Source organism: Beta vulgaris, chromosome 7 (genome assembly GCF_026745355.1).
Source record: "Beta vulgaris subsp. vulgaris cultivar EL10 chromosome 7, EL10.2, whole genome shotgun sequence".
NCBI lineage: Eukaryota > Viridiplantae > Streptophyta > Magnoliopsida > Caryophyllales > Amaranthaceae > Beta > Beta vulgaris.
In genome coordinates this window covers 60,828,616-60,853,097 of record NC_079208.1, presented here as the reverse complement: position 1 = coordinate 60,853,097, position 24,482 = coordinate 60,828,616, and the positions used below count along the sequence as shown (strand labels likewise).

The following is a 24,482-nucleotide window of genomic DNA, read 5'->3' as shown; positions in this document are numbered from 1 at the left end:
ACTGTATATTAATGCATGGACCACTTCACCAAAGCGACTACTCCTTGGAACTCCGTATGATGATTTATTTTCCAACTTGGAGATGATATGGTATGATATTTTCTTATCTCCTACTACTATTTTAACTTCAAAGACACAGCATCATTTCTTCCGCGATTGAAGGACTATCATGTTATGCGAATCATGCTAGACATATATAGTTTTAAGGGCTATCAATCATCGAGCAATTTATGAAATATTCCTACTGATGAGATGACACTAAACGAACGTTAGTTGTGTCACTTGTGTGTTTCTACTTATCAGCAATTCCCACATGGTCCTTGACTAATCTAGCCATGCAGGCCCGTCTCGAACTATATAGAGGCCCTGTGCGATCTTGTATTTGAAGAATTCAATAATATAATAGCTCATCCATACTTCACATAATCATACTACGAAAAAAAAAGTAGTCCAAATAAGTAGATAAACTTTTTCTTTTTACTACTTGAACTTTCTCTATTTTGGGCTCCTCATAATTAAGGGGCCCTGTTCCATGGAACATGCTGAATATGCTAAAAGCCACCCCTGTAGCCATGCATACTAGAGATCAGAACTACACATGTTGAATAGTTTACGTTTCAACATACATGCGTCTTCGGTCTTTGTATTGATATTAACGCGTCAGAATTTTCTCATTATTTCGTTTCACCTTCTTCTACATGAGAAACAACAAAATTCAGAACTTTAAATTTTTTACTACATGATAGTACTATAAAATTTAAATAGGAGTATAGTTGGGTTTCCGTAAATTAAAAGTGATGGGTAATTTCTTCACCTAATAAATGAGAAGGTTAAGTTGAGTATTTCATTATATGTAACACGACAATTAGCTAAAAATAAATGGAGCTACTATTAGTAAAACTATTATCTTCCTTTCAGTTGTAATAAAGAGTTCGAATATTGTGTATTAGAGATTGTTGTAACGGAAGCAAATTAACAAAAATGAAATGACGAACAATTGACATAAATAATCTGATTTACTAACAATGTGTTAGTTACGTCGACAAACAAGAGAAAACTGATTATATTATCTTTAATTTGAGGAGAGATAGAGACTATATGTAGAATATAAAATACATAATATAGAGGCACAAATATTAGAAGGTTTATGATATCATTCTAATTAACCTAAAATGAAATTGGTCAAAATAGGGTTCAAAACAGAAACGGTCAAAGGACCAACTCAACCAAAAGTTTAAATTGTTGGTTGAGGTCCTAGGAATAAATTTATACTCTATCACGTCCCCTCACGCAAGAACCCTTTGGACTTGAAGTGTGGGTGCAACACAGAAGGAGGGGTGGATGAGATTTGAACCCGTGACCTTTTTGTCAAGATAGCTCTGATACCATGTCAAAGGACCAACTCAACCAAAAACTTAAGTTGATGATTGAGGTCCTAGGAATAGATTTATACTCTATCAAAAACACTAAACCTCATACACTGTGCTGGGTCGTTTGAGACATTGAAGTCATTCCAACAAAGATTTTAGATGCAAATGAGCATTGCTATTGTAATTTCCATTACAAAATTTGAAATAGTATGTGACCATCTGGCAAACAAGAGACTTATACAAAAGTCAAGCTTATGTACTGTATTAAGAAGCAACTAGACCAATAGAAATAATGGAAGGGACTAAGGAATAGGGATATTAGCTATATATGGGGCCAGCGGGGCCATAGAAAATTTGTGTCTTTCTCAAAGGCAATCTGCTGCAGCAAATAGAACCCAAATTTGTTCACTACAAAAAAATTACTCTATGAATGAAATAATGAAAAATGCAATAATGTGGGACACAAATATCATCATACTTCATGTAACAACACTTGTGAGCAATTTAATTTGTTATGTCAGAAAGCATTCCCAAATTTTAGTGTTCAATTGTAGGGCCTTTTTTTGGGAGACACAAAATAAAGGGTGAACTGTGAAGATATCTAAAATTTGTCACTTGTTTTATGAATGAGCATATATTTTGTGAGGTAACTACACCATGCTCTGATCCTGTCATTTGTCAGCCTTGAGGTCTCAAGCATTGTAATATTGTATGGAGATTGAACAAATAAATATCAAAATGGTTTGAGCTAACTCTGTGTAGCTCATTTAAGATTTTCTTTCTGAAGCACTTGGTCATTTAAGATTGACCATGTATATTTATGAATTACTTCTGACATACTCCCAATATAGTACTCCATATATGTCTTAAATTATTGTAATATTTGCTTTTTTGTCAATAATATTATCATATAAGTTCAAAAATATTACCCTAATACTTAATTAATTTCAACTAATTGGTAAAACAACATATCCTGATATTTGTGTATATATATATATATATATATATATATATATATATATTTCAACTAATTTTGATTGAGATTAAGGCAGCGGATCGGAGTAATAATATATCTACTTTTTCTTGAATCTTTTGTATTTTAATTCCTTTGGATTTTCTTATTGTTTTTTAAATTTTCACATTGTTCATTTTAGGATAAAAAAGACATGTAATTTTTTTTTTTAAAAACAACTAAACAACTAATTACTTATTGTACACTAAACAACGAATAAACGAGACGTGTTCATGGGATAACGATTGTGATATAAGTTGCAAGAAAAATCCGTCACTTTGACTTTTCATTGTCTTGATTAGCTATATTCACTTCAATCTCTTGTTGGACATGGACAAACAAACCTTGAAGCCCAACAACGTGACCAAGTTCTCAGCACTTAGCCATAAAACACAATACCAAATGTAGCAAATAATTAACATAGGCCGTATTCGACACTAGTTTTTTAGGTTTCTGGTATATGTTATAAGCCAAAACACTACTTGATTATTTTAATAATGCTTGGCAAAATAATAGTCATAACTCATAGTAGAGTTTAGAAGTTAGGGTACTTGGATAGCTATTGCAACAACATTAGCAATATCAATGTTCCAAGATTTGCAGTTCGATGTTGCTATGAGCTACTTTTGCTCTACATTTTGTTCTTTGTTCCAAAAGAACTACTCAATTGTAAGATTAGAAAAGTGTGTACGAGTACGACTCTTCAAGATTTACATGTGTATAGTAAATCATATCACTATACGACAATATCTTGTCTTCATTTTTCAGTAGTAAACTACAAATGTAAATTTAACTAAACTTAATCAAATATTTAATAAGAGAGCGATGAATTCAAACGAGTCTGCAAAACTCATCTTATTAAGTGGAGTTTTGAATTTGAATTTGAAATGAAATACTTTTGGTTATGAATTAAGGGTCTACCGTTGCGTGGATCAGTACCAATTAAGTTTGATTGGGCCAAAAGTATTTACTTTAAGGTTGGGCCAAGAATCAATACCTTACCAACAATCAGTGAATATTATTGAAAAAAAATCTTATACAATCCATGCATCACAAGTTTGGAACTTTCAGTTTGTAAGTAGCTAATTTCTGCTTAGTCTTCTATCCAAAAAAAATTTGCTTAGTCAAAGCTCGTTGCTAAAAGTTCGTGGTCATGCTCGATTATATAGAGGTGAAATAGGGTTTATGTATATGAAGATTTAAGTGCTTGCAAATTGCAATGCATGCAACCCTTTTATCCGCATATATTTGTGCTAATTTTGATTCACGGAATTGTACAACTTTGAGATTGATACAATTTGTTTCCTTCAACAGCTTGCAGATATCTAATCTTATAATTAAGATTAATACAAATATGTAACATGATAAACTTTTAATGGGTCTGCACATACAAGCTTTTATAAGAGGAGAATTTGGAAAATACAAGTCTAGTGGATTTCCACAATCGATCTTCATACAACGGTCCTAGCTAACTCGTATGTAAACCAATCGTCACTCAAAATCTCAAATTTATATAACTAAATGTAGGGTGCGTGATTCTTTGCTCACTCTTCACTAGGTCGGCCTTGCTTTGCTTTAATTTGTAAGAAATTGAGGAGGAATTAAGAGTTCTAATTTCAATTTCTCAAAAGCTATATATGTTAATGAGAATGAAGAATAGAATAAGATGAGACGGAGATTGAGAGTTCAAAAGTTATTTCCAATCTTCCAAATAATTTATTTTCATTGTCAACCTTATAAGAAATATACAATTTTAATTATTACAAATTCTCAACTACGTGTTTATCAATTCTTTATCTTTGTCTCATTCTATAATATGTAATGTTTAAACTTATTCCAAGATATCGAATATCCCTTTGAATAAAGAATAAAATAACGTCATGGTCCCTCCACTGATCTTTTGGTCCACCAAAGAACAAATTATGGGAATCTTTTGGACGAGCACCAAAGAAAAACATACATTTAGTGTTTAAAACACCACTCCTGTTGCACTTTTTTTCAAAGATAAAATAAGACACTCACTTTTAGTTTTGAGTTCAACTTCTCAAGTTAATACGCAAGCTAAGCATTCAGATGATTACAAGTACAACCAGGTCACACAAGGAAGGACCAAGGAGTTATTGAAGTAATGAAAGCTACAATGAAAAGCAATCAGAAAACTCCGAAGATCTAATATCAAAGCAGATATTCCTACACTAACTCATCATATGATTCACATTTCAACAATATAATATAGAACTACTACTCTCTTCACAAGCTGTAGAGCTGTTCTCGAATCTCAATCCAGATTTCTTTATCTTGGTTCGTTGAATTGCATGGATTGTTTACTAGCTATATCTTTCTCTTTACTTTTTCATTTTGATTTTTAGTATGTAAAGAATGTTCTCTGCTTTTTTCCCAGAGACTTCATATACAATATTAGCATTTTTTGCACGCTTTGTGTGCATGTTATATTAATGTTTTTTTCTCAATTAGATATTCATTATTATTACTAAAAAATTGATTCGAACAAACATTTATAATTATTTTTAATATGTTTTTCTTGTTAGAAACTGACAGTACGCAAAAGAAAGATTTCAAGGTTGTGCCGTGGTAGGAGATCACTGACTTGAAAGCAATTACGGCCCGACAACGATGGTAATCGATCTGGCCGGAAAGCTCCCCAAGGTTTACACAGCAGCCTAGACTGCCACCACTAGCAGAATAGACTTTGGAGCAAAACACAAAATCCAGGACAAGAGAGAGAAGAGAAGGAAGAGAAAGAGAATATTTTTGTGTATATCATAAACTGATCAGAGGCACTGATTTATAGGAGAGAATCAGGCCAAAAAACGGAAGGCAGTAAATGGGCGGATAATAAGGGATTGCCATCAATCCTGTAACGGTCAAAACGTTACAAAATTCCAACAGTCACACACGCGTTCAGCCCGGGTCAAAAAAATTAGTTAAATTAAGTTTTATTCCCCAAAGCCCATGGCCCTAGCAGGTGGCGCGCGCGCGTGATAGCAAGCCCAAACCAAACATGACATCCAATCACAAAAGCATCTCAAGTACCAACTCAATAATAGGAAGGAGGGAGGGAATATAAAAACAAGGAGACATTCCTTCCCATAAGCAATGTGGGACAATAGAAGCTAAGGCTTGAAAAGCCTTAACTCCAACATTTCTTAAATCAATGTTTCGTTCGTCTATTTGTTATTTGTTCAGCATTGTTTAAATATAATACTATTAAAATAAGGAAATATAAAGTAGAAGAAAACTTGTGCTCAAATAAAGTGGAATAATTTGCGTATGAGGTTCAATCGTTGAATATTAATAAAGTTGAAGAGTTTTATTTATATATTAGAGATTACCAAACAATAATCAACATTTAATTAGGTTTTAAAATATTATCAGTATATAATTATAATATGTAACTTAAGTTTTAATTTTTTTTCTTCTGGTTGTGTCAATTAAGCTATATTGTCAATTTAATTTTTGATCAAATTTTTTCACACATATCATTGAAAAAGGAAATCATTCTCCGTCCTTAATTTAATATTTAATTGAAATTTCAAATTCATTTCCATTGCTAACTGGTTCAATATATATAGTAAGTAAGAAGAATAAAATATTATTTAATATATATGACAATTTAAATTCATTAAGGATATATGACACAGTTTGTAAGGGGGACATCATTTTCCCCCATTACTTATATAATAGAGATGATATACTTGTAGGAAACTTAAGCAAATAAAACTCAAAACTAATCATTCGCTTTACATGATAGAACTCGTGAATGAGCTCCAACTATCCTCAGGGAAACTTCAGAGAGAACCAGCTACTAGAGGCTTTGATTAGTCTTTCGCCCCCTATGCCCAACTCAGACGAACGATATGCACGTCAGTATCGCTTCGGATCTCCACCATATTTCCTCTGGCTTCTCCCCGCCCAGGCATAACTCACCATATTCCGATTCCCGACAGGTATGCTCACACTCGAACTCTTCTCAAAAGATCAAGGTCGGTCGGCAGTGCACCCGCGAGGGGATCCCGCCAATTAGCTTCCTTGCGCACGGGTTTACTCACCCGTTGACACGTATACATGTCAGACTCCTTGGTCCATGTTTCAAGACGGGCTAAATGGGGGGCCCACAAGCCGACGCCTGGAGCACGCAGGTGCCGAAGCACACCATGACGGCGTGCGCTGCGTAGCACGATTGAGGGGACGACGCTCCTGAAAAAAACGGGGTTTGGCCGCCCTCCCAATTCACATCGGTCCGCACCCCGAGCCGATCCTCATTTCAGGCCGACGAGTGTTTTCGTCATAGACATCTATAGGGTCCTCGGGGACCTTTAGGATCCCCGGCCCTCAGATCTTCATTTCCTTCCAACTTTTCCCATCCCTTAGCTCGCTTGGAACGACCATGGGTAGGCCTACGAGGCCTTCCAGGTGGCATCACATTCCCCTTCCAGGAAATGAGTGTGCCTTCATAGGGCCTCCCACGACCCTGGGGTGCACCCCATTGGCACCGGTGCCTAGACACAGTGGGCGCCCGAATTCGTGGACTATAATCCACGATTTTTCTAGTTTTCATGCCATTTTCCGATTTCTCGGGACACGACGAGTTTTTTCATCCCGGACCTCCATAGGGTTCCCGGGGTCCTTGAAAATCCCAAGGGAGCCTCAGACCCTCATCTCCTTCCCACCTTTTCCTTCCCTTGGCTCGCTTTGCATGACCCTCGGTAGGCCTACGAATTAAGGTCTCCGATCGGCACGAGCGTGCCTCTTCCAGGGCACGAGCGTGCCTTCAGAGGGCCTTTCACATGCATGGGTGCACCCCATGGGCACCGGTACCTGGGCCGGGGGGGGGGGGCGGATTCGTGGACTATAATCCACGCTTTTTCCAGTTTTCGGGTCATTTTTCGACTTCTCGGGGCCCAACGAGTATTTTAGTCCCAAGGATCCATAGGGTCCCCCGGGTCCTTGAGAATCCCCAGGGAGCCTCAGATCGTCATTTTCTTTCTACTTTTGCCCTCCATTGGCTCGCTTGGCACAACACTCGTTCGGCCGACGAGGCCCTCCAGCTGGAACCACATTCCCCTTCCAGGGCACGAGTGTGCCTTCAGAGGACCTTCCACGACCCTAGGGTGCACCCCATGGGAACCGGTACCCGGGCCCCGCGGGCGCCCGAATTCGTGGGCTATAATCCACGATTTTTCCAATTTTTGGGCTATTTTTCGACTTCCTTGGGCCCATTGAGTTTTTTCGTCCCGCACCCCTTAGGGTCCTTGAAGATCCCAGGGCGCCTCAGACCCTCATTTCCTTCTCACTTCTGCCTTCCCATGGCTCGCTTGGCACGACCTTCGGTAGGCCTACGAGACCCTTTGACCGGCACTACATGCCTTATCCAGGGCATGAGTGTGCATTCAGAGGGCCTTCCGAAACCGTGTGGTGCACCCCATGTATGGGAACCAAGGGGTCCGGTTCGTGGACTGCAATCCACGATATTTAAGTTAACTATTATCCAATTTGGAGTGAAAAAAATGCCAAAATTACATATAAAACAATTATTGATAAGTATATCAACATAAATAAACTAATGCTAATGTGGACGAATTTGTGGATGTTATTTTTTCCTTAGGATAGTCTTTTTTTGAAGGAAGCTACTGTAAAATTTAGATTTGTAATATGATTTGTTTTGTCATTCCATTTGTTTTCAAAACGTATTTCAGAATATCAACTTTTTATAAATTTGATTATTGCATAACTAAAAATAGTAATGGGAAATTTGTTTTTTTGGAAGAAATAAAAAAGGTTTGAGAAAGGTGTTATTTTTTTATTTTTTTTATTTTTTAGGAAATTAAGTTAGCCCAAGAGCTAATATAACCCCTACCAGGCTACTAGCCTGTAGGAACTACCAACACATTGGCCGGTAAGACATGCATAACATGCTAAGGAAATACTCCAGCATAATGCTGGGGGTAAAGATCGAACCCCTGACCTCAAGGGCCAAGGGGGAGCGCTCTACCCACTTGAGCTAGCTCCTATCCTTGAGAAAGGTGTTATAAGGAGAACGAAAATATTTACTCTTATTATTTGTTTAGATATTATCAAAGAGAAACCCTAAAATTCCACCACTACATATGATTGTGGAAAATTGAAGAACTATCACTCTGCTACCAGGTATATATAACACTAATATACTTGGAGAACAAGGATATTTTGTTTTACAAATAACAATTTCACATATTATTTATCCAAAAATTAAAGATCCAGTAATATCCTAATCAAGCTATATATATATTACCATAAATCCAAGTGTATGTAAGTAATATTCCCACAATCATCAATACCATCCCAATTAATTTCTCTCTTCAAAGAAGGAGGTGTAAGAAGCATACCCTGAGCCATACCATCTATAAAACTAGGCATATTAAATATTACTTCTTCATCCACAAACAACTCTTCTCCACTATTCTCCATATACTTCACATTCGCAGCTTCAGTCTCATTATCTCGAGTTGTTATTAAGGAAGAGTGAAGTTCGGACCTAGTGGCTTGAAACGCCGCAAGCCTAATGTCACGAGCTGAGGTAGACTTAGCTCGCGAAACAAGCCAAGCTGAGTCAGGGAAGTTTAGAGCAGCTTTATCCCCCTTTAGGGCTAGAGCCGCAACATCGTGTGCCCTAGCTGCAAGTTCTGGAGCAGGGTAAGTTCCTAGCCATATTCTGCTCTTTTTATTAGGCTCGCGTATTTCGCTCACCCATTTCCCACCATCTCGCTCACGCACCCCATGATAAAATGGGTGGCGTGTTTCTTTAAATTTTTTTCTGCCGGTCTTCCGCTTCTGCGGTAGACCGGCAACTTCGCCATTCAAAGAATTAGTGAATGGCGAAGTTGTCCAATTGGTGGGCGAGTCCGGAGAAACTATATCTTCGGACTCGCCACCACTTAGTAGAGGAGAGTCTGGTAAGATGGATAATGAGTTTAGTGTATTCATTGGAGGGCGATGAAGGGAAAATATTGAATTGATGAGATTTCATAGGTTTAGGAGGAAGATATATATACTGTCAAGTCGAATACTTGGTTTGTAAGTTTTGGTGTATAGGGAATTCAGCACGTGATGGAATGAACGATTCTAAATTATGTAGGGTCATTGATACTTAATTGTATATATATATATATCGTGGACTTGTACTAATATATTAAATTAACCTTCGAAAAGTAAGAAAAAGTATTATGTAAAATATTATGTATGAAGGAAGTAAGAAAGATTAAATTTTTTTGTCTTTGACTCATATGATGAGAATATGGTGTAAAGCTTATAAATTTTCATAAAATATCGAAAAATTTTATATCTAATTTCTGTGTAATGGTACGGTTACCTATTATACTTCTTTCGTCTATTTTAATTACAATCATCGAATTTTCACGTTATTTATAAACAACGTAACATATCATCATTTATGATACATACCTTGTCCTTATAAAATTGTATCAACAGTGTGTTGATAGATGAGTAATTAAGTTCTAGAAATGTACTTGAAATTACATGTATCTTTTTTTTTACACAAAAGTAAAAGTTAAAATGACATTTAGATACATTTTTTTTTTGAGGGGACATTTAAATACTTTATAAAACTTAGAAAAAAGTGGGAATAATAATAATAATATATATGTAGCAGTGTGTTTTTATTAATATTAGTAGTATAACTCATTATAATTACTATATATGTACTCCCTAATTTAAAATTATGAACTCTCTTTTACTTCCTAGTAGAGCCGTCCAAGTGTGCACGTGTAAAAAATGGGTTGCTGTTGTTTGTGGGGGTACCAAAGAAGACTTTGCAAGCAAAAGGTATGTGTTAGATAACCGCCAATGATTATGTCCGGACTAGGGGTGCTATCGAGCATGACAAGCTCGCAAATAGTTTGGGATCGGCTCGGTTAAAACTCGGTCAAAGTCGGCTCGTTGTGATTCGACTCGAGACTTAAACGAGTCAAGTTGAGCTAAGCAAAGCTCGGCTCGAAAAGCTCGTGAACAACTCGATTATTATTTTATACTTAAAAAAATATTTTATATTACAAAAAATTTATATTAAAAATATTAAAAATCGAGCTCGAGCCCATAATTGAACACGAGTTCGAGACGAGCCTGAAAACGAGCTCGACAAGCAAAAACTAATCACGGGCTCGAGCCGAGCTCAGCTCCCCCAAGCTCGGCGAGCTCACGAGCCGAGCCAAGCCAAATGTTATTCGGGCTCGGCTCGTTCGATAAGCACCCACAGTACGGACAACGAAGTACCTGTTTTTGGTCATGAAATTTTACTGTCGTTAATGTGTATGAAAAAAGTTTACTATTTATCGTCCGTCTATATTAAACATTGTCTATTTTTATATTTTATTTTATTACATTTTTACATCAAAAATACAAAAAAAAAATAGAAGTTTTTAAGCATGAACCGGAAATTTTAAAATTTTGATATACTCTTGAATTTTTTTATATTATTATTTTGTAAGATGTTGTATTTGTTTGAATGTATATATTTGTTTTTAAGTATAAACACTTAGAAAAATTTAGTAATAAATAATTAAAAAATTATTAATAATCAAGATAATCTGTTAGAAAAAAAACCTCTACTACAAAAGCTACCTTGCCAAACACTCATATTTTTTAAAGTAGTTTATTGACCTTGTCAAACCTCTACTTGGGTTATGTTTGGCAACACTGGCTGAAATGGAGCTGAAACTGATACGGTCATTGAAACTGATTAGGTAGCAGCTGAATTTGTTAAGGTGCTGAAACTGATAAGTTAGATGATTGCATAACATGTTTGGTAAATTATTTATGACTGTAGCTGAAATATCTATTTAGGCTTAAAAAGATAAAAAGAAAATATCTTTTTAGGCTTAAAAAGATAAAAAAAAAAAAATCAGCACCTAATCTCATACGCTATATTTTACTCCAACTCAATTTCCGTCAAATTTTGGACTTAAATTTTATTTAAGTTCCTCCACCAAACACTAATCATATAAGGTGACTTAAAGTTGTAGCACCTTATCATCTAAGTCACCTGAAATGCTTCCCCAAACATAGCCTTCATATCTCACACTATTGTCAAGAAGGCCATAATTAAACAAGAAGAAAGTATTATGCTAATAAACTATTCCATAATAACACATGTATCTTGTTTTCATGCCAGATGTGCGCCACTAATATCACGCATTTGATCTATGCATCTTCGATCATGATTGCACATCATACTAATTAATCTCACGCATTTGATCTATGCATCTCCATGATTGCACATCATATTAATTATTCAGTCCTACGTAAAATGGTGAGTACTGGTGAGCCACAAAATCAATAAATCTTGACAAAAGAATAAATCTGAATTCTAGTAATGAAGTAGCATAACATAAACTATAATCTATAACGTAAATTAATAAATTATAGAGTATCTTAGGACTTAGGAGCGAGTACACGAGAAGCACAGACAATTATTCCAATAAGTATTCAGGACTCTCTCCACATACACAAAATAAAATAATGAAGCAACGTAACCACACCTTAAAAAAAAAAAAGACTAAGAAAGCTTTAGTTTGTCAAAGATTCTCTTTCCATCTACTCCATTCGAACCCTTACCTTCCACACTTGGAAAAAGAAAATGATATTTTTGATCGTTAGTCGTTACACTAGTGAGTTGCGACACGTTTGAATTAAAATGGTCACTGGTCACAAGCACCCCTTGGAGTGTGTAAAGTGGCAGTTAAGAAATAACCTTGATGAATGATGCTTGCTTTGCTTCGCCAATTCCTTTCCTACGTGCACCGTGCACGCCGCCCCCATGTTAATTTTGATTGCACTCATGCGTATTCAGTGGCGAATTTATAAATTATATGTAGTGGGATCATCCTTAAATAAATAAATAATAATAAATTCACGAAATCCTACTAATGTATATGTTTGTGACAATGTTGTTGGTTTGTAAACTATAGACTGCACAACTTTTTCATGCTTTTTTATTTTGCCAAGTGGTCATTTGCCCTGCCTCACTTATACATACATCCGCCACTATACGTATCAGTATCACCATTAAGGTGGTCATATGTATGGCCGTCTATAAGGATATGTAAAGAGACCTATATGAAACACAAGTCTTATTTGAAAGAATCCTAAAGTGTGAAATCTATTATTACTTGTTTTAGTCCCATTATCTTTATACCTATGCTTTAGTATCATACTCCCACGAAATCTTTTTAATTAATAGTTACTACATTTTATCTTTTTAAGTTTTCTAATGTAAATGTTTGAATATTAATATCTATATACTTGCATTTATAAAAACTATAAAAAGTTGATATTTTTAAAAGTAGTTATCCAGATAAATCAAGATCAATTAAATCCCACATGAATATATTTTTCCTTAACCATTAATCACAAATGATAGTCAAACATAAGTTGTGAAGACAGAGACGGAGCTCAGCCTACGCAATCGCATAATTATTCCCTAGACCCTGTGTATTAGATGTTATGATATGCTAATAGAAAAAGTGGGTTAATTGATTCAATAGTAAGTAACTAGTAAATAAATGATAAGCCTAATATTGCTAAGGTCAAGGGTCAACCCGGTCTTTGGTTAGAATATTGAATCTCCTTGCGGTCTAGCTGGGGTCATTGGACCCATTTTAGTTGTGCAAAATGGAACATCCAAGCCCAACTTCCTTCAAACCTATCACCTATAGGCTATAAACAGCCCAACTCTGCAAAAAAAAAAAAAACTGCGAGTAAGAGATTGAAATCCTAGATCATTTGAATCATGTTATTTTATACACTGTGACACTACAAGTATACAATTCCACACTACTATAAAGTTTAAATCGTTTGATGTTCAACAAAGCATTTGATATGCTACAAGATAAAATAGTAAACTCGAGGGCATTAAACCTTTATATTTAACTTAAAACTTTCTGACATGCTATCAATTTAAATGGTTATCTATCATTTTTATTCATGTTATCTATATCACATCTTTTAATTTTAATTCAACAGATCTCTACGTGACCATACACTATGTGACCATTGTATGGTCACTGGTGTCTGGTGAGGCCTCATATGTGACAAGGGGAATATAATAATATATATATCCTTGTTGGGAATCAAGTTTCGTATGACCAAGATAAGCCCAGAGCCAAAACAAGGTATATAACCTTGAGTCTTTAAATATATAGTGACCGCATCCCCATAAGTCAGATATTTAATTCCTACTTTGAGAGCATTTCTCTCAATCACTACGTTATCTTTTTTGATAGAGAATACATATAGGATAATTTCTTCGCAGATTTAGGCTCCGTTTGGTAGGGCATAAAATATTTTCAGTGTAAAATGATTTTCGTGGAAAACAATTTACAATGGAAAATACAATTCCAAAATTAGTTTTTCGTTGTTTGGTTCGATGTAAGAAAAATGACGAAATGAAAGGAAAATGAAAGAGAAAGTAAGTGTTGGAGTTTATAATAAATGTTTGTAAAGGAAACTCAAGAGTTGCTTCAAAAGAGAATGTGAAGAGTCCCACATTGATAGAATAATAGGTAGTGTAAGGGGTTTATATACATTACACTTTCTATACCCTTTGAGTTGTGTGACAAAAGGACTTTTAGTGGGCATGTGGTGAGTGGAGTCACCACACGCGCGCGCCTGGTCCGGGCCAGGGCCTTGGGATTTGGGATTTGGGATTTGGGATTTGGGGTATAAACTTAACTTAACTAAAGTTTTGGGTTAAAAATCTGTTGTTTTTAGCCAGTAATTAGGTTACCGTTTTTTCCCGGATTTCCTCCTTTAATGAGCCGTTATCTCCTAATTATGGGCCATTATCTCCTCCCACTAAGTCGGCTGGTAACCTTCTTCTTCCTCTCTCGAAAATCTTTTTCTGGGCAATATTCAAGATCGTTCTCAATCTGTTTTTCCATCTACACTGGAAACTCAGAGACCGTGTACCCCTGGAGGTTGATTGCTAAGAGGCCGTGTGTTGTAGCGGGGCAAATTCAACTTTAGGGCAGTGAATTCTTCACGCCACGGTTTTCAAGATAAGTTAAATTTAATTTGTTAGCGGTTTTAGTTCCTACAGTAAGGAGGTAGTGAGAGGAGTGTACAAGAGACTAAGAGAGATAAGGAAAATAATTTTCCCTTCATTTTGAAAGGATTATGGTTTTCCATCATTGGGAGAGTAATTTTACCCCAAGGGAAAATGATTTTACACTCTTTTGCCAACCAAACAATGTAAAACTGAAAATAGAGGAAAACAGTTTTCCGGCAAAACGTTTTACACCCTACCAAACGGAGCATTAGGGATACATGTTCGTGTAAATTATCATTAATATTTCGGGATTCCTGACATAGTTGGGACTGTAACTTTGTGATCTCTTATGTATAGATCGACCAGTCGGAAGTCACTCCATGATTGAGTTCTACAATCTGAAATTTCTAAACCCCGGCCCTTTGGTGACTTGATTGTTGGAGAGGCGTTCTCAATTTACATGCCCAAGGTGAAGTAATTAGTTTTGCATAATTTGTGTCAATCGTCCATGGAAGATTTTATTGGAACAAATTAGGACTGATAATTTGTGAACTTCAGATCACATATGACTAAAATATAGAGAGAGAAAGAGAGAAAGAACTCAGGGAATTTCAGTATATTATTTCAGTATGAATGAATAATTACATGAATGAGGGAAGAGAGGTATATATACAATATATTGTAATAGAGGTTTACTCAAAACTGTTTGTATAACAAACAAACTAACAGAATTAGTTATTTAGATGCTGAGCTGGATAGCTGAGGTGGAGAGTGTACTCCAATAAGGACATAGTTCAAGACGGATTTCTAGATATCATCTACTATTTTTGTATACAAAATAGCATTGGTTGGTTATTAAAGGTAAAATTGGCCTTAACACTACAAACTAAAACTCGGATGCACTCAACACCTCAAACTTTAACTAGTAGCCAAAATACCACAAACTAATGGTTTAGGTGTCAGTGCATGTCATAAATGACGCTGGAAATACCTTTTCGCGATACCCCTAAACCTTCCAGAACAATTTTCAAATTTCTTCGTGAAGAAGAAGAGTTTTAGAGAGAGAAAATTTGAGATTGGCTACTAGTCACCTACAAGAAAATGTACCTCCTGCTTCAATTATGACATAATGCACTCCACCAAAGTCAATAATACTTTGTGATGTTGAGGCCAATTTTGCCTTTATTTAATAATATGGCTTTTACTTGATTCATCAAGAGTGTTTAAAGTTCAAAACTTGTAATTTGTTATAATATTGAGGAAAAAAATCCGCTAATTAACAAAATTTTCCTATGTCACTCAAATGTCAAATGACCCCTATATGGCCATATTTGTTACACTCTCTTCAAAACTCCATATCTTCCGTTCCTAATTAAATACTGTATTTTCTATTATAATTTACGACCATGTCAAGATTTTATAGCCCTTAGGCCTAAGGTAAGTTTTTCTATGTGGTGTTTTACTGAATAATTCTCAGTTTTTTTTTTATTGAATTATCCAGTAAAACTCCTATAGTAGCTACCTTCAAAGTTCAAACACTACACAGCTAGAAGGAGCTCTGAACTTTGCGCCAACTACACACAAGTACTACCGTAAAAAGCTCCTGATATATATAGCTTGGATCCCAATTTTATTGTACGAGTTTTCACTTAACGAAGAAATAATGCAATGTGTAGACTGAGGTCATTCCAACTATAACAAGATTGATGAACAACTCCAGTATCAGCTCGACCGTTGTTAGATAGTATTTCTTGTAGGAACTAAAACCGCTAACAATATAAAACATTTCTACCAAAAAACAAATTGGTCCTATGTTGAAGAGGAATTTAGTCATTGAAAAACAACACATAAGTTAGACGTACAACCACATACCAAATCATGCAGCGAAACATGACAAGCAATCCTATTCCTAATACATATCATATATAGAGTCCTAACGCATTCACATTGATTAGTATGGCACTGTGGTCCTTCCCTATTGAAGCTAGGAAGATTCTAGCCAAACTACGTAGAAACAAAACTTTTGAGTTTCCTCCGATTTTCCTCATATTTATCCTAAATATCTGCATACTCGTGCTGATCAATAACTAAATTAAAATCTGGTTATTTACACAATGCATGGAAATATGGAATAATTCTTTATGTAAGTGTTTTCTGACAATGGTAAACCTAATCAAATGAGCTTTGGACATCTCAAGTTTAGTGATCATACGGCTTCGGATGCAACAATAAGCTTAGCTCCGACGTGACTTAGAGGTGGTGCATGCTTATTTAGTAGCAATGGGTAAAGTTGCCCATAAACCGCCCAAGACCCAAGTCCGGCCCATAGTCACCTTTAGTATTGGTGATAGTAGGGTAATTAACATTATGTATATATTTGACTATTTGAGGGACCTCATGTTTTCGGGACCACCACGTTCATGCTTTTACAATTCGAGTGATGATGTACTAAGAAGTCGAAAAGAGATAACATATTTCAACCAAATTCTATCATTCTAGGACAACTTTAATAAAGAAAATGACATGCCAACACGATCCACTAGAGATAACTGGAGTTAAAGAATGTACTTTTTTTTCTGCATAGCATATATATGATAAATATCAATGTTGTAATAATAATAATATATTCATGTGTACTTTTATAATTAAATTCATACATGTTTTTTTTACTAATTGTCCAACCTAGATATTTCTTTTTCTTTCATGAATTATGATGCTTATCCATTTCACCTAATGTATTGATGATCTCTTTGGTTAACAATAATAAACAACAATAATGATAGTAAATTTATATATAATATTATAAAGAAAATATCATATAGTATATAAATTTTCCAGGGTGCAACATCATTCCTCTTTAATCACAAGGATTATGGAAACTTTATGAACTTCATCGCATAAATATTTCCAGTGTGTGTTATCATTTTATATTTTTCAATATGGAACCTTGGTTGCTTCTGTTTATAATTGAATTTTATGAGTTGAAATTGAAATTTTGGAATGTGACCAAACCATTACAGAGATTCTTGTTGTCACTATAAAAGACAATGGTAAATTACATTTATATGTAATATTGTAAGGAAAATATCATGTCAATACTCATGGTAATGGAACATCATCCCTAAAATTTTGTCGATCTTTTGGACTTGGTGTACTAATTTAAATATACACTTTTTCTATTCTAAAATAAATGAAACGTAAGAGGTACGGGAATTAGGAAGATCGAGAAGAGAGATAAAAATAACAAAAAGAAGACTCCTATATGATGAAGAGAGAGATAGAGAAAAGTATTCGATGTATATATATTTCAGAACAAAAAGATCGGAGTATAAACTTTACTATCATTATGGTGTATGAAAAAAAGGATCTTTTCACAAATGAATCCAGCATTAGCAGAAATTAACTATACCGCCACAAATCCAAGTCAATAAAACAATCATCATCCCCATTATCTTCCTCTATTTCATCCCAATTAATCCCTCTCTTGAAAGAAGGTGGTGTAAGAAGCATACCTGCGGCCATACTATCAATGAATGTGTGTACATTAAAAATGGCTTCTTCATCCATAAACAACACTTTAGATTCATCATCCACGACATTCTTTTTTAAACTCTTGACATCATCATCATTATCATAGCATGTAGAACTTTTAATTTCTTCCATCTCTTGTGTACATGTGTTTTCATTACCTTGACATGGTGAGCAATTAGGCCGAAGATCGAACCTAGTAGCTTGGAAAGCCGCGAGCCTAATGTCTCGAGCTGAAGTAGACTTGGCTCGCGGAACAAGCCAAGCTGAGTTAGGGAAATTAAGAGCAGTTTTATCTCCTCTAAGAGCTAAAGCTGCTACATCATGTGCCCTAGCAGCAAGTTCAGCTGTAGGGTAAGTTCCAAGCCATATTCTACTTTTCTTCTTAGGTTCACGTAATTCACACACCCATTTTCCTCTTTCTCTCTCGCGAACCCCACGAAAAGTGGGGTGTCGAGTCTCTTTAAATTTCTTTCGTCCTGCCTTCCGCTTCTGCGGAAGGCATACAGCAGCTCCCTCGCTCAATAAATTATTGAGCGAGGGAGCTGGTGTAGTAGTGGACGAGTCCAAGGAAACTGTGTCCTCGGACTCGCCACTACTTGATGATAGGGGAGAGTATAGTATTTGGGATGAGATTTGTGTGTTCATAGCTGAAAGATGATGTGGGTTAAAACATAGGGTTATAGAGTTTCATGGATCTAGAAATGTACTTATATGTAGACTGTAGTAAGATTTTGGGTATCATTATGACTTAGGCACGTCAAACAAGGGAATAGAAAATTTTTGAGCACGTGAAAAATGGGTTTGTGGGACACCCAAGAAAATTTTAAAAAGCAACGTGCGGAATAATATAATTAACGGCGGGATCATTTAAGGACGGTTAATGACATGTTCATTTTTAAACAGAAAAAAATAAAGACCCATTCTTATGGGTGTACATCGGTCCAGGACCGAATCGGAATCTGATTTTTTTTTTGGATCTGGATCGGAATCGCTCGTCCGGTCGGTTTTGGACATGTTCGACCGTAATTTGTATTTCTGTAAAAAAAATATTTTTCTCATATTTGTAAATCAGATACATGAAAATTTAATAATTCTAGCAACAATACCCTTAAATACAACAACGAGTACGTAGATCTTTACCTTTCTAACTTTCTATTTTTTTTAACTTTTTAAAAAAATTATTTTACTAAAAAAACATAAATACCAATCCATTGATCCATATCGGAATTTTACGTGTTTGGACCAGACATGACCAGAAATCCATAATCACATTTTTCTGTAGATCAATGGTCGGACTGGAATTCGATCCGGTCCAAATTTCTTTCCGACTCTAGTCTTTGCACAACTCTACCTATTCATTAGATTAATTACTTGGTGTTTTTTGGCCATTGACACCCTTTGTGTATGTCCTTTGTTTTGTCTCCCATCATCGAAAGTTAAAAAGGGGAAACCAAGGATCTCGTGTTGTAGTAAAATTGTAAAATATACCTAAAAAGCTAAAGATTGTTAACTTTAGATGATTAAGGTCTTATTCTTTTGGATACAGTTTTTTTTAGCATAGCTCGTTTTAGTTCAGCTACTTTTATTTTATAGTATTATTTCAATTTAGTTTAGTTTGTTTTATTTCACTTCAATTCAATTCAACGTAAAACAATATAAAAGATCAATATTTTAATATGAGAAGAGGTCCATACATGTTGAGAGGATGTCATATTTGAGTTGATATATAACTGGTCTTTGTTTATATTTATTTTTATTTTTATTTCTTAGGTAATTTGAAGATCTTTTGTAAGTGAATGAAAATTTGGGGATCCCACTTTGCAAGTGTCAAGAATTCCTTATCGCGGGTCGGAAGGAAGGTCTCCGACTAATTAGGCTAAGATTAATTCATAGTGTTTGTTTTAAATAATAGAGACTCGAAATTTATTATAGGAACTTTGATTGATATTAACTGAATAGAGATTATTTTTTATTGACAGAAACTTAGCTTTACTGACTATATACTTACCTTGTTGATTCTTGATTATATTTTCTTACATAGATTATGGATTTTCGCTATATGAAATCTTAATTTTTACTAAGTGGAACTTATTTTTAAGTAAATGTTATTATTGTTTTTATTAAGGTAAACTATATAAATATAGGGCCTATGAAATCCCTTAGGATGACAAAGGTAGCTCGTGTAGAGGTTCTGACCTATAATTAGGGCTGTTTAGAATGCGGTCTGGACCGTACCAAATCGCAACCCAAATTATTTTTTCGCGGTTTAGTTTGGTTTGCGGTTTGGGTTATGATTTCAAGCAAATCGCGGTTTGCGGTTTGGGTTGGGTTTTAATGTTTGTAAACCAAAACCGCAATTTTATTATATGTTTTTTTTCAAAAAAAAAAACTAATACACTTGAGAAGGTGACATACAAGTATAAAACTGAAAAACGAAGTTTGAGGTAAAGAACTTTAACACTTATGATAAATCATTATTTATGTTTAATTATGAAGTCAACTTCATATCTATTTGGACTCTTATTAACAATTTATTTTACTCTTAGATTACAAAATTAATGTCGCGGAGGAAAAAATGGTTAAATCGCACCAAACCGTTTTCCGCGGTTCGGTTTGGGTTGATTTGGGCAAAAGTGCGGTGCGGTTTGGGTTGGAAAAATATCAAACCGTATATTTGCGATTTGGGTTGGATTACGTCCTAAAGCGCGAACACCCCTACCTATAATTACTCCGTTCTATATTAATATATATGGATATTTACACTAGCTATTTGCACAAATCATATCACAATCAGTTGTGATTTTTACATATTGAAAATTTTAGTAATGTGTCCCTAGTCTTGTTAGATTTGTCTCGATATATACTTTCAACATTTTATTTTTTTATAATTTTTATACTGAACATATTAATGATTAAAGTTGCGCATATATTGACAAATGTAAAGACTCAAATGTTGTAATTAATAAAGAATGATTTACAATTAGATAGTTTCTAAGTTGGATGTGGTAAATGCAACATTTGAGCTAGTTAAAATAATAGTTAAAGTTGTTGCGATTAGAAACTAACTAACTTATTTATTTTAACAACGTTTTTAAGTTGGACGTGGTGAGATTTTTAATTGTTTCCTTAATCTCGACTAATAACTTTTGTACTTTATAATAAGAGAAGGTATTGGGTCGGACGCGTCCGACCATAATATTTGGTCGGACGATTTTCAGTTGGTTTCAATTTTTTTCAGTTGGTTTCAATTTTTGTTCAGAAGACCAAATGAAAGAATTTACACACCAACTGAAAGAACACATAAGACCAAATGAAAGAAAAACAATACAAGCTGAAAGAATTTACACATCAACTGAAAGAACACAGAAGACCAAATGAAAGAAAAACAACACAAGCTGACAGAATTTACACACCAACTGAAAGAACACAGAAGACCAAATGAAAGAAAAACAACACAAGCTGACAGAATTTACACACCAACTGAAAGAACACAGAAGACCAAATGAAAGAAAAACAACACAAGCTGAAAGAATTTACACACCAACTGAAAGAACACAAAAGACCAGGGCCGGCGGAGAGGCGGCGCGACCAGGGCGACCGCGCAGGGCCTCCACTAGTTAGGGGACCAAAATCAAATCTGGTATGGTATATTATAACTACGCATCAAACAATGACAAGCAAAATTGCTTTGGCTTAGTGGTGAGTGCTTTTAAATAAAACCCTCTAGTCAGGGGTTCAATTCTTCACAATAACAATTTTTTGAAAAAGCACACACTAGACATGGAGACACAACTTCCCACAATAATTACTATGTTTCCCCATAATAATTACTACTGTTTCCCATAATAATTACTATTCTATTCTTATCTCTTTTCTTTCCATTTTTCTTTTTTTTTTTAATATTAATTAATTATATTGTTTCTTGTTTCTTGATCTAGATTATTTTGTTCTTTCAAAAACAAAAATATACTAGGAGAAAAATTAGTTTTAGCCATCATCTATACTAAGTATTGTATGTACTCCATATATATATATAGAGTCAAAAGAAAGGGCCCAATTTTTAAAAATTGCGCAGGGCCCCGAAAATCGTTGCCACGGCCCTGCAAAAGACCAAATTTTTTTCACTTGGTTTCAATTTTTATTCAGTCCTCATCTCCTTCCTCTCCAACTTCGTTCTCTCTCCGACGACCGCCATTGACATGTTTTCTGGTGTGGTTCTTCCTCCTCTTCTCCTACCATCGAGGTTTTTTTTCTTTCTCTCTCTCTTCTTATCTTCATTTGATGTTTCCGTAATCTCGAATTTTCGTTCATCAGTTTTTATTGAAGAAAAGAATAAATTTATTGAAGAGGTTGAAGAAAGAGAAAGACGGTGAGTGTAAGAATGGCGGTGGAGGACGGAAAAAAGGTGGGAAAGAGGAGAGACGGTTGATGTTATTTGCAGATGAAAGGCGGTCGTCCGACAGAAAGTATTGGATCAGACGCTCTGACCCAATACTTTCACTTATAATAATGTACTCCCTCCGTCCCAAAATATAGTTCCCATTTATCTATTTTCATGGTAATTTATGCAAGTAGAATATAAGAGGGATATTAAAGATTTTTTGTTTATTTAAATAAATGTGGTATGGGAAAAGATGATTTTAGGAGAGAGAATGGAGAATAATTGGTGAAAGAGCATTAATTGTAACATTTTAGTTGAATAAACAAATGAAAAAACAAAATTCAAGAAGCAAATAAATGATGGGACACGTTTTTTCTAGAGAAATTACGAAAAATTGTGAAACTAAATATGGAAATGGGAACTATATTTTGGGACACCCAAAATGGAAATGGGAACTATCTTTTGTGACGGAGGGAGTATTTTTTTAGGGGATTTGTAATAATATATACTACGTACGTAGTTCTTAATTTTTTTTTTTTTGATTCATATGAGCCACGAAGGCGGTACAAAGTACAAAGAAAGGGAGGGGGGATTCGAACCTGTGACCTATTATTCACTGCACTTCAATCTTAACCACTAGGCCAAGACATCCTTGGTTTACGTAGTTCTTAATTGAATGTTAACAAATAAATGCATATCTATTTTCAGCCTTTAAAATGGAATTGACATCTTCGTCAGTTTCCTTGTTTATTTTTGGCAATTACACCTTAATTAGATAATTAGATACATTTGACACTGATGGTATAGTTGACTACTGACTATTTAGGTTAAGATCACCACCCATTGCCTTGCCTTGCGCAACTATTAAAGACTACGAAACTGAGCCTTTGGCAATTTTTGCATGTAAACGCCTTAATATTCTCTTCAACTGTCCCTTCAGGCTTCCATATAAAGACATTTCCAAAACGACTATTCAAAGCTTCATTATGGAAATTGCTAGAATTTTTTCCTTGGGTAATGCAAAAATGGGTTTTAATTCCCAAAATATGCCCAAAAAAATTAAAATTCCCTGCGTACCGTCCACGTAGGACGGCACGCGAGAATTATTTTTTTTAGTAAAACCGCTACTTGCAGTAGCGGTTTACAAGTGCCGAGAAATTTTTTTTTTTAACTTAGGTAAAACCGCTACTCGGAGTAGCAGTTTACAAAAAAAAAAAAAAAAAAAAAAAAAATTTTTTTTTTTTTTGTAAACCGCTACTCCGAGTAGCGGTTTATTATGAAAACTGATATCTGCTCAACATATTTTGCGCAGGTAAACCGCTACTCCGAGTAGCGGTTTTCATGGGTTAAAACAAAAAAAAAACAATTTTCTCGCGTGCCGTCCTACGTGGACGGTACGCAGGGAATTTTAATTTTTTTGGGCACATTTTGGGAATTAAAACCCACTTTTGCATTATTCAAGAAAAAATTCGAAATTGCTAAGTGTGTTGGTCCATTCAACCTTTTGCTCTTACCCAAAAATAATAATTTGAATCAATGTAAAAGATGTCCAAATGATTAAAGAATGTTCCCACAACATTAATTGATCCTACTTATCGAATTAAATGCGATAAATTCACTTTTATGTATGCCGAGGTATTATTTTGACCACAAGTATTTATAATTACATATAAATAAAATTATAAAATTACGTTTTATGAAAGTACGTCACGAGACGGATCTAACAAGATCCCACTTGACTATGTTTTTCATTATGTATAAATCACAAATCTTAGTCAAAGTGAAATGTGTGAGTAGTGTAAAAGTGAAATTATTACATTTAATTCGAAATAGAAAAAGTATTAGTTTTCCGTTTTTTATTTTTTTTTTGTTTTAAAGGCTTTGCCTCAGTTTTCCTTTTCATTTCAACTAACAACTTTATAATTTTTTAACTAGTTTGCCCTATTGATTATCATAGACTTGTTGAAGTAAATTATAAATATAAGATAGTTAAGATTGAACCTGATGGTAAGTTAATTTAAGTAGCTAAAAGAATTTGAATTTGAAGTAAACTACTTTAATTTTTCATCCATGATGACAGTGTTTTTTAATGCTTATTTGAAGTAATTCTTTTCTACTATTATAAGA

General features: G+C 34.8%; 2 protein-coding genes across 2 annotated transcripts; both read right to left on the bottom strand.

Annotated features, from left to right (window-relative positions):
- Window positions 1-7,974: 7,974 nt before the first annotated feature.
- On the bottom strand, window positions 7,975-9,380 carry LOC104900478 (dehydration-responsive element-binding protein 1B). The gene has a single exon (XM_010687894.3). The coding sequence runs from the start codon at window positions 9,364-9,366 to the stop codon at window positions 8,671-8,673; it is 696 nt and encodes a 231-aa protein (XP_010686196.2). The 5' UTR covers window positions 9,367-9,380; the 3' UTR covers window positions 7,975-8,670.
- Window positions 9,381-17,429: 8,049 nt separating this feature from the next.
- LOC104900477 (dehydration-responsive element-binding protein 1F) lies at window positions 17,430-18,637 on the bottom strand. The gene has a single exon (XM_010687893.3). The coding sequence runs from the start codon at window positions 18,617-18,619 to the stop codon at window positions 17,843-17,845; it is 777 nt and encodes a 258-aa protein (XP_010686195.2). The 5' UTR covers window positions 18,620-18,637; the 3' UTR covers window positions 17,430-17,842.
- Window positions 18,638-24,482: the final 5,845 nt, after the last annotated feature.